We start from the raw sequence: 11,312 nt of genomic DNA, 5'->3' as shown, positions 1-11,312 counted from the left end.
GCTCATAAAATGAAATACAACCGTCTAGTCTCAACTCATTTCATATGGGCATAACTTATCCGAATAATGCCAGATCTGAGATGAAGGGGAAGCATGCTCCCAGCACTACATATATGTACACTACTTATCATTAAAAACCCATCGTATAGATGGTACTACCAGCTGGTGGAGTTAAATTATTACTATAAGTTAGATTATTAACAATGTTTTTTTGCTTTTCTTGTTGTTGTCTTGCTTACAGCGAACTTCTTTGGCAGCGACCTGCTCGATGGTGTTGCCACACACAACAACAACAACAATGCCAATGCCAATACCACTGCCAGCAGTGTCAAAGGTAATCGAGCCCGAAGCAACCCCATCAAGGTCAATGCCAAATCGAGTGCCGCTGGCGATGCAGCTGCGGATGCCGCCATTCCACAGCCTTCAGAGATGCAACAGGAGCAGGAGGGAGATGAGGAGCAGGAAAAGCAACAGCAGCAGCAGCAGGAAGAGGAACGGATGAGCATCACACCACCGACAACTTCATCGTCCTCCGGCCTGGAGCCTAACAACAAGCTGCCACCGCCAACAGCAGCAGCAGCAGCAACAGCAGCCGTTGGCATAGACGGCGAACTGGCAACAGTGGTGAACATCGATGTCTTCGACGACCTCAGCATGAGCAGCATCAGCACCAATAGTCGGCTTTCGCTGGAGGGTCCGCCCTCGCAATCGTCGCCACCGCTCAGTCTCACCAATGGCCTGATGGACACGAATCTAATGCATTTCAGTGAGAACGCGGGCGTTGGCGTTGTCACCATGGATGGTGGGGGGGCGGATGCAACGGAGAATTTGTGAGAATTGTTCTTCAAGCCGTCGTCACGTCTCAAGCAGCGGGCAACGGTGCTGGGTGAACATTTCTATTTGCGTAGGATCTATGCGAATCTATTTCATAGCGCGAACTCCCATAAAAGTTCCACAGCAACATCAACAGCAGCAGCAGCAGCAGCACCAACATCAACAGCAACAACAACAGCAGCAGCAGCAGCAACAACATCATCAACAGCAGCAGCAGCAGCAGCAGCTGCGAAAACGGCGACAGCAGCAACAACTTCATTGCAGTAGTCGCTGCAACAACAACAACAACAACAACAGAAACTTTAATATAATTAACAATTTATTGTGGTGCTTGTCTAAGTTTTTTGTTGTCGATTTCAACATTTTTGGTTTTATTCTTCTTCTTACAGCTACATTTGATCGTTTTGGGGAGAAAGACAGACAACTGGTTTAACCGACTTTTCAGCTGAAAAAAAAAAACAAACAAACAAACAGAAAACAGAAATTAATTTTGTGCTCGGTTCCAATTAATAGTTTTTACACATTTTAGTTCTTCCTCTTTCTCTTTTAACGAAACGAAAACAAACTGCAAAGCAAAACCCTTCTAGGTACATGCAATAAGCGAACATATTTTAAAAATATATACACACACACATATATATATATATATACACACATATATATACATGTATCAAATCAGACCTCAGCTGAATGCCGTGATATTTAAAATACAATTTAAAACAACAACAACAAACAAATAATATATCTGCTATATCTACAAAAAAGATCGATATTCGCATAACTGCATACATAAGCTATATACATTTATATACACACTCACATTCACCCACACACACACACACACACACACACACACACACACACACACACACACACATGCATGCACAACCCATAACTACATAGTGTATATGTATATATCGATATTTTTGAAACAAGTTTTAAACTATCGTTGTTTTATGCGACATCGTATTTTTGTTCTCTTCCGTAACTTTAGTAAATGGAAAATGAAAGTAAAGCAAAGGGAGTTATCTGTTAGTCTAGAGAAATGTTTTTATTTTTATTTTTTTTCCGTAATATACCTTTTCCTCTTTATATTAAGAACATTTAAAATTTTTGTACCTAAACACTCTTTACAAAATGCAAAAAAAATATAATAAACATTAAAAAGCAAAAAAAAAAAAAAAACAAAATAGTGAGAAAACATCTTAAACGTTTACCAGCTTCGAGTATATTAGAACCCACATGAACCTATTCCATAAAAGTTTCCAGCGTTTCAATGGGCAACAACTGCAGAACCCAGTTCGTCGATTCCATTCCAAAAACATATTCTATGCACCACACTCTCATTATCTCGCCAGATATATACACTGGTCTCGACCGACAATTTCTGCCACATATCCATTTACAAGAATTCAATATTTTTTTTAAACACACGTACACTCAGCGAAATTATTTAATTAAAGGCAGAATGTATCTTCAAAATTCTTCAGCTATATGGATATGAAGTGCAATGTCATAGTTTGAAGCATTCTATATCTGCCCTACAATAATATTCCAGTTTCAAAATTGTTCAAATTCTGTAAACATATCAGTTATTGCCATTCAGGCATGAATTTGTTTCAATTATGATTGCAATTTTGAAGTTATCATGAAATAGAATAATTGTCCAACTCAGGACAGATATTAAAATAGAATAAAGATTAAAAACAAAATCTTAAGCTATAAACGGTTTGAATTTGATGATTTCATCCAAATGGATTACAAACTCTACCAATATGTACAGGTACTACCTGAACTCAAGGAATAAGGGTTTTCTTTCTCTCATGCATAATTTCGAAAACATTTCTGGCTTTCTTCAAAACAATTCGATAACTGATTTAATGGCAACACTCCACTTTGCCGATGAATGTGGTTATACTGATCTAGGTTGTTTACAAAATTAATTCCCTTTTAGAAGATTTCTAAACATTATGTATACTATTTGTGGGAGATTTTCTAATCTTCAACGTTTGACAACTCCTACTTTCCGGAAACTTCAGGACTAGAGACACCATTTTAAAAAGTAAAGGCTTTAAAATATATTACTACTTAGGAGTTAGTCTAGTCGACAAAGAATGTTCAAATGCAGTCAAAAAGTTTGTTAGCAGTTCGGAATATATCCCCATATGTTATATACCATACTAATATTTTAATCTGTGTACGCTTACATCTGCAGAACAAGCCAATAAATGGTGCTATACAAGTATATTGCTTTATTCAGATAATATGGAATACTTTTAAGCAAAGTTCAAACTTTCCTAGTCCTAGTTCCATTTCCACTTTTTTTTCAAACCTAATATTTGTTTGATTTCATGATGTTTAGAACTTTCTACCTATGTCTAGAGCAATAGGCTTAGAGGGTGTTATAAAACGTGCTCGTAGGATGGATGGATGCTTCTTTATAGTTTTCAATACACTGGCCTTTAGTAATACATTTCGCTGAGTCGACGACTATATATGTATGTATACAAAAACTAATAAAATACTATAATAAATTGGCCATTAAGATGAAGATGAAGAACGAAATAAGATCGAGTCAAGTTCAGGATCAGAATCAGAATCAGAATCAGATAAACATAATAACGTAACCAGGGAGAACTCATATGCATATACACACATGCAAGCATATATTTTTGTACATATTACGTATTGCAATATGCTATTTTTAGAGACAGCATATACATACTATATATATATATATACTATATAGTATATGGAGATAATTATAAAACACACACACACAAACAAAGAAACTAAATAGCAATAGCAAGTGTTGGTTGCCCCTTTTGAAATCCCATAATATAGAGTGACAGATCGAAACCGAAACTTTCATATAAATATACATATATATACATATATATTTTAATTAATTGTTTTTTTTTTAGACTAATATTAGCTTTTGACGACTGCTGGACAGGTTGATGCAAAAAAAAATATTTTTGGAAAAGTGCAAATTGGATATGCAAAGGCATACATTTACTTTTATATCGCTTAACTATACAGTGAACTTTTTATACAGGCGTCTGCTATTTGACCGACCCCCGACCCCCGATCCCCGACCGACGAGGTCCCCATGCATATACATACGAGTACATACTACATATATTTCAAATATAATTATAGATTAGCTAAAGCTAAGTCGTTGGTTCCCAGTTGTAGCACCGACTCTTTGGATGTGAGCTTGCGTTTAGGCATACTTGTAATACTGGAGTGGGAGTACTGGTACGAGAGATGGGCAGCGGGATTTCCAGTCGGGTTCTTGACAAAACACTGACAAAAATCTCTGCATATTTGTGGGGACCCGCCCGCAATATCCTCTCCCAATGCCTAACTACTTGTATAAGTATAATACTATAATGAAATATATATATCTTATAATCAAATATAGTTACATACATATTGGCTTTACTCTTCTAGTTTAATTGCGAGTCTTACTTAAATTGCATTCATTGGAGGTGTCTTTTTTTTTTTGTTTTGTGTCTTTCCCATTGCCTTAGTTAACATAATTCTGATGCGGCAAATTGCTAATTCAGAGAAATATATTGAAAACAAATTACAAACCACACACACACACACATACTACAAGTAAGTAGTGTACTACATGAGTGGATCGTGTATTTTGTATCTATTATTACACTGCACTACATAATGTAATGTAACTTGAGTACTTTAATGTGTCATAAATCGTATGTTACAACAGAAACAGAAATAAAGGATTTTAATAAATAAATACATGAGAAAAAAAACAAACAAAAAACAAATATAACCTGTTTATAATAATTTTGAAATATTATTACATATGTGAACGATTTTATTAATCCTCGAAGCAGAAATCCATTCTTAGATTCGGCCTGAATCCCCTTAATCGTGTACAAAAAGTACTGTTTTCTATTTATTAATTGTGGAACATCATGCTTCAGTGGTTCTGTGTTTTGGGAACCAAAGGAGATTAGACTCTTACGAGGCACAAAAGCGCTTTCGAAATTGTGTCAAAAGCATCATCAGCAACGATTTTTTCAATCCTCCAGTCCGAAAACTGCATTCCTCAAATGGCCGTCAGTACCTTCTTCGATGTGGCCTGAATCTGCTCAATCGTGTCGAAAAACGTTTCCGCTGAGTGCGGTTTTCAATTTATGAAATATATGCGAATACGGTGGCTGTGGAACCGCATGCTTCAGTGGTTCAGAGATATAACTTTTACTTTGCATTGTCTAGATCCATTATGTCTTTGACATAGCCTGTTTATCGAAAATCTTCTACAAATTTGATGACAAGTGTTTGGTAATAAACATATACTTGTACTTGTAATACGTCTTTGCAATATACATTCATTAAAATAAAACACGTGCGTTACACGATAACGAGAGCTTCCTAAACAGTAACCAGCAGACATATTATTTTCATTTGGAAATTGTTTTCAATTCGAAATGAGAAAACATATATGTGTGTATTGCATGTACACTGAGAGAACACGCGTTAGAAGTGAAACTTAATGCTTGAATTGGATTGATTTAATTTGAGTTCATTTTTTTTTTATTGAGGAGAGGAGCCTTTATAATGGCTAATGTGCATTTGGTTTGAAAAGAATGATTAGAAAATGGTTATCTAGCTAAAAAGCGCTAGAAAATGGCTTTGAAATTCTGTAAAATTAGCTGGAAAGCTCGCTAGAAAATGGCTAGAAAAGCAGTAGCTAGAGAACCAGTAGAAAATCCGCTAAAAGTCCGCCAAAAAATGTCTAGGAACTCCACTAATAATAGATAGAAAGATCGCTAGTAACTATAAATACCGCTACAAAATAGATTGAAAGCCTGCCATGCTTAAAAGCAACTGAAAGAAGATTTTATATTTTTTATACCCTATACATGAAATGTGCAAAGGTATCGTATTGAAATGTCAAATTTTCGTAACATAATGTCACTAAAAATAGCTAGAAAATGGCTCGAAAAATAATTATAAATAGCTGCAGAACAAGTAGAAAATCCGCTTCAAATCTGCCAAAAAATGTCTAGGAACTCCACTAAAAATATATAAAAATATCGCCAGCAAATGGCTAGAAACATCGTTTTAAATAACTATAAAATCCGCCATGTATGTAAAAACAAGTGACAGATAAACAGAAGATTTTATCTTTCTCATACCCTTTACAAGAAATGGGCAAGGGTATACTAATATCATATTGAAGTAATGTTACATTTCCCAAACATTTTCGAAAATTGTAGTGGCTTTGAGGCATTAAATTGATATTAATTGATATTGCTATGTTTTTCTTTCTGTGCATCCATAAATTAATATCATAGCCAAGCGTCCCCCAGTGCCGAAGTCTATAATTCGATAATAGAGCGTGCAAAGTGCATGAAACTGCGGGCACTCGGCACGACATCGGATCATTACGCAACGCTATACTAGTATAGTATAGAGTCTAAGGGATGGGTGCTCCCCCTCGAACTCCCCCACCCGCAACCCCTCCCCCACCTCGCAGACGATTTAACAACTAATATTTGACAATAACCATTTAAGATAGATCGTGCGTCGGAAAGTGTGTGCCCAACAAAATGACTCTACAGTTGATTCACAACAGTGCTGGCAACGAGATGTTCTTCTCCATATACCAGACGCTGCTTGTGTTCTCGGGTGCCGGCAGTGCTCTTCTAATTTTGGGATATATTTACCTCACCTGGCATTTCGGGTACTGGCGGGAGAGGGGCATTAAGGGGCCAAGGCCGTGGCCATTGCTGGGCAGCTATCCGAATTTGTTGATGCCGCGACAGCACTTGGCAGACGATTTACGAGATATTTACATGTGAGTGCTACTGGTACTGGGCTGTGGTTTTGGGTTCCATCTAAGTCCAATTGCCCAATCGTGCCGCACAGGCAATACCGGGATCGTGAGAGCTATGTGGGCGTATTTATGCTGCGCCAACCCCAGCTGCTGCTTCTGGAGCCGCAACTGGTCCACGAGCTGTTTGGCAGCGCCTTCAAGCATTTCGAGGACAACGAGGTGGCCAGGCTGATCGATGTGCGCAAGGATGCGCTCATCGCCTGCAATCCGTTCGTGCTCAGGGGCGAGGAGTGGCGCGAACAGCGTGCCCTTATCACGCCCATGCTGGGAAGCGCCCGTATTCGCTTGGCCTACAGCATAATGCGACGTGTTTGCGCCGATCTCTGCGACTATATATTGCAGCGCTGCAACGATAATGCCCCACTCGATGGCAAAGATGTGAGTAATCTGTATAGCTGCTGCTTCCATTCAGACCGATATCGTGTACCAAGGGCGTAGGAAGGGGGGTTGGGGGCAGGGAAAAATTTTTTCATCATTATGACGCACTATTTCGCCTTAAAACGGATCTGAGTTGGATTTGTTGATGTTTTTTCATTGATCATATGCAAACGTTTTTTTAAAAGTTTTTTGGCCCCCCCCTTTGGTAAAAGCTGCCTACGCCCTTGTCGTGTACGTATATTGGGGGGAGATTTCCATTTGGGATGAAGATGTGGTAGTCCCCATATTATCAGTACATATAGTTAATGACGAATCGATATATGTAAGTAACTCTCACGTTTTTCTAGAATTTCATAATCGCACGGTATGTTTACTTAGTAATTCAATAGAACATGTTAACGCTTATGCTAAATGAGGTCGAAAATAGATGTAGATTACAACTCTCTGACATTACCGAGTTTTTCGGACCGTTTTCAATTTAAAGAGAAAGGAAAATAAACATGGAAGTGCCTGACTGAGAGGTCTCGCGAAGCAGATCTGTTGAACGACCAAAAACTGAGTCTAACCTCAGCTAATAGATCCTAACTTCCTAGCTTCAACTCGAATTTCTTATCTCTCTAACAGCAATAAATTCGAATAATTATTCTTAGGTTTAGGTTAAATATATGTATATTGGATAACTATTCTATTTATAAAATCTTGTTGAGTTCTCTGGTAAATATGTTTGAGAATATTGAGAGGAATATTTCCTTTTGGTTCTTCCCCTAATTTGGACTTACACTGGCTAAGAAAACTTGTAGCTTTCAAATCACTATCTGTCAGTTCGTCTCAACCTTAGCAGCTATGACTAATAAACTAATAGCCAAAATGGAGTTCTAGAATAGATTTCGATTTGGATTTCATACTTTTTGCATTTTCAATTCCTAGTCTACTGTGTGCTTAGACCATTAATAATGTTGACAAGTCCACATTTATTCTTTCAGCTCGCTCTACGCTTCACCGCCGATAATTTGTGCGATTGTGTGCTGGGCTTGCAGGCTCAAAGCTTCAGTCCGAAGGCGCTACCCGTTTCGCAAAATATACGCCAACTATCTGAGGATAATTTGGCCTTTGTTGCCGCAGCCGCCCTGGGCGGACTCTGTCCACAACTGCTGGAGCATTATCGTCTGAAGATCTTCCCGAATGCCTGCGAGAAGTTCTTCACTAATTTGATTGGCGAGTCAATTCGACTGCGTCGGCTCGTCCATATGGAGAGGAATGACTTTATGAATCAACTGCTGGAGCTGCAGAAACAACATTCCCTAACGGACCAGCAATTGGTCTCACATGCTATGACCTTTTTAATTGACGGCCTAGACACATCGGCAGCGACCATCGCCCATTGCCTGCTTCTGGTGAGTGAGTCGCGATCACGATCTTACGAGTAAGAACTGGATTTCGCGAAATGCAGAAATTAAATGCAATTTATTTTCATTTAAAGAAGTTGTTGTTTGTTTCTACACGTTTATGCGTGGCGCACATTATTTCAAAATATGGTGATATCATGATTTTGTGTTACACACTGAAGAACCCATTTTCCGCCATTGGATGCCAATTTTAAAAGCTAATTATCTTACCTTCAGTTAAATGGTGGCTAGCGACTGTGCGGTAACTGTAATGTCATATAAGAAACTTCTAGAGAGCTGCTGTTCATAACAGTAATAAATAAAATAAACTGAAGAATAAAGCTAATTATCTTTATTCGAGTTTCTTCTTCATTAATTACTAGATATTTTTGGAAAAAAAAAACATACTGCCAAGCTGTGCAAAAATGCAGCAGAGATGATAGATCAGCTGCTAAGTATTTACAATCGCGTATTCTATATTGTGATTTTGAATTTGCGTGTGTTGGTTGGCATAAACGAAGCATGTTCTTCATATCATGACTTTCTGCTGGAATGACAACTGCTCGTCTTAATGAAAAAGGGAGAAAAACAAGTTCTAAGAATTTGCAAAAACTCTTGTAATATTTATTGAACTGAACATTGTCAGCTCTAATCATATATTAAAATCATCTGATTTTGTTAGGAGAATGCCCGCATATTCTTACTCCATAAAATGGTTAGGTAATAGAAGTATTAAGTGTTGGAAATATGAATTTTTTTGTACAGCTATTTTCGGTTAAGTGAGCCATCAGGATACATTGAACAGAAACGATAGACTGTATATTTTTAGCGATAAATGTGTATGTATTGTCATTAATATATTTTTTTTTTATATTTTATATTGTTCACATTAAATAATTTTCCTGATCGGTCTGTTATATCGTAACACTGCCATAGGAACCTTCGACCCCTAATCATCTCTAGTTCAAAGCAGCTTAAGCTGGGCACTTCCATCAAGCCATGTCAGATCGATTTTACCCAAAATGGTATTCAAAATTAACTGATGTTTGGACTCTCTATCCAGCTAGCACGCAATCCTGATTGCCAGCAACAGTTACTAGAAGAGCTCATGTCTATCGATAGCTCGGAGCTACCCACCTATGAAGAGCTGAACGAGATGTCCTATTTGAATGCCTGTTTCAATGGTGAGTGCTTTTTCCCCCACCACATCGCTTTCACTTACATTTTCTTCTCTAATGCAGAGAGCTTGCGTATATATCCGCCTGGTCTGTGGGCTGCTAAGATCTGCACAAAGGAATACACATTCGAGGGCTGCCGACAGAGTACACCACTGCGCATGCGGCCCGGAGATACTGTTATGATACCGATATATGGCTTGCATCACGATCCGGAATTTTATCCTGAGCCGAGTTTATTTCGACCCGGACGTTTCTTACCCGAAAACGGTGGCGTCAAGAAATATCGTAATATGGGTGTCTTTCTCGGCTTTGGCGACGGTCCACGCCAATGTCTGGGACTACGACTGGCGTTAGTCCAATCTAAGGCGGCCATAGCAGCGATTGTGAAGCGCTTTGAGGTGCGCGCCAATCCACGAACCAAGCCTGGCATTCGTCTCGATCCCTCCATATTTGTTGCCATGCATGAGGGCGGCGTTTGGCTGGACTTTGTACCAAGATACCAATAAAGAAGAATTACTTTTGCCCTGAATTTAAAGTATTTTTTAAAGGTAAGAACGATTATTAGCACTACCTGTGTAAAAAGATATTTGGTGGCGAAGAAAACAGGAGGTGTTTAGATGGACAAACACTTGTAGCCGCCCCGCAGTAAATATCCAGCTACTGCCACCACCCATATAAAGCAAACATTATCCGTTTCGATATCAGGAAAATTCTCATGCAAGATGTGATGTCTCTAATACATATGGTGTTTTGTTTGGACAAGTGAACTGAATGCCCATCTGCTGATCATAACAGGAAAATATATCAAATATCTTTAAGTATTTCAAATATAAAACAAACTCAAATTGCTTAGTTATGAGAAGAATGCACATGCTTAGTCTTTAGTTTTTACAGCATTTGAAGTAGAAATGTAAAGACCCAACTCTAGAGAGCTGCTGATCACAACAGTAATAAATAAAATAAAGTGAAGTAAGTGCATGTCAAGTTTGAAGTCTTCAGCTTGTAAAGTATTTGATATAGAGGTGTTCAGACGGACAAACAGTCGCAGCACTCCCTTTCACCCTTCAGTTAAATGGTGGCTAGCGACTGTGCGGTAACTGTAATGTCATATAAGAAACTTCTAGAGAGCTGCTGATCACAACAGTAATAAATAAAATAAACTTAAGAATGTGCATGTCGAGTTTGAAGTCTTCAGCTTGTAAGGTATTTAATATAGAGGTGTTCAGACGGACAAACAGTCGCAGCACTCCCTTTCACCCTTCAGTTAAATGGTGGCTAGCGACTGTGCGGTAACTGTAATGTCATATAAGAAACTTCTAGAGAGCTGCTGATAACAGTAATAAATAAAATAAACTTAAGAATGTGCATGTCGAGTTTGAAGTCTTCAGCTTGTAAGGTATTTGATATGGAGGTGTTCAGACGGACAAACAGTCGCAGCACTCCCTTTCACCCTTCAGTTAAATGGTGGCTAGCGACTGTGAGGTAACTGTAATCTCATATAAGAGAGTACAAAATGTGCGATTTGTTTAGTAAACTGTTTAGTCGCACACTTTCCAAATATTTGGTAAACACAAATAAACAAACTTTCGGCACGATTGTACGAGTAAGAAGTGAAGATGGAGATGCCACAATGAATACCACTCTTTGACATTGGCCTAT

General features: G+C 38.3%; 2 protein-coding genes across 3 annotated transcripts in view; both read left to right on the top strand.

Annotated features, from left to right (window-relative positions):
• Nucleotides 1-8,114, top strand: part of LOC115629749 (breast carcinoma-amplified sequence 3 homolog) — a 30,780-nt gene extending 22,666 nt beyond the window's left edge. The window contains exon 8 of one of the 2 annotated variants that reach the window (XM_030526287.1): nt 8,074-8,114. In XM_030526287.1, the coding sequence (XP_030382147.1) occupies nt 8,074-8,099 (26 nt within the window). In that variant the 3' untranslated portion in view covers nt 8,100-8,114. Of the gene's footprint in view, nt 1-241; nt 854-8,073 lie in introns of those variants that run through there. The other variant, XM_030526286.1, reaches the window with a different exon arrangement.
• Nucleotides 8,115-8,190: 76 nt separating this feature from the next.
• Nucleotides 8,191-10,159, top strand: LOC115629713 (probable cytochrome P450 28c1; the record flags this gene model as incomplete). Its single annotated transcript, XM_030526233.1, has 3 exons — nt 8,191-8,484; nt 9,539-9,659; nt 9,717-10,159. Coding segments are annotated over 3 exons (858 nt in total), but the record flags the coding sequence as incomplete, so codon positions are not given.
• Between the last annotated feature and the right edge of the window lie 1,153 nt (nt 10,160-11,312).

Source organism: Scaptodrosophila lebanonensis, unplaced genomic scaffold (genome assembly GCF_003285725.1).
Source record: "Scaptodrosophila lebanonensis strain 11010-0011.00,11010-0021.00 unplaced genomic scaffold, SlebRS2 tig00000163-arrow-arrow-pilon, whole genome shotgun sequence".
Lineage (NCBI taxonomy): Eukaryota > Metazoa > Arthropoda > Insecta > Diptera > Drosophilidae > Scaptodrosophila > Scaptodrosophila lebanonensis.
The sequence above is the reverse complement of the archived record's forward strand: the minus strand, read 5'-3'. Positions and strand labels throughout refer to the sequence as shown.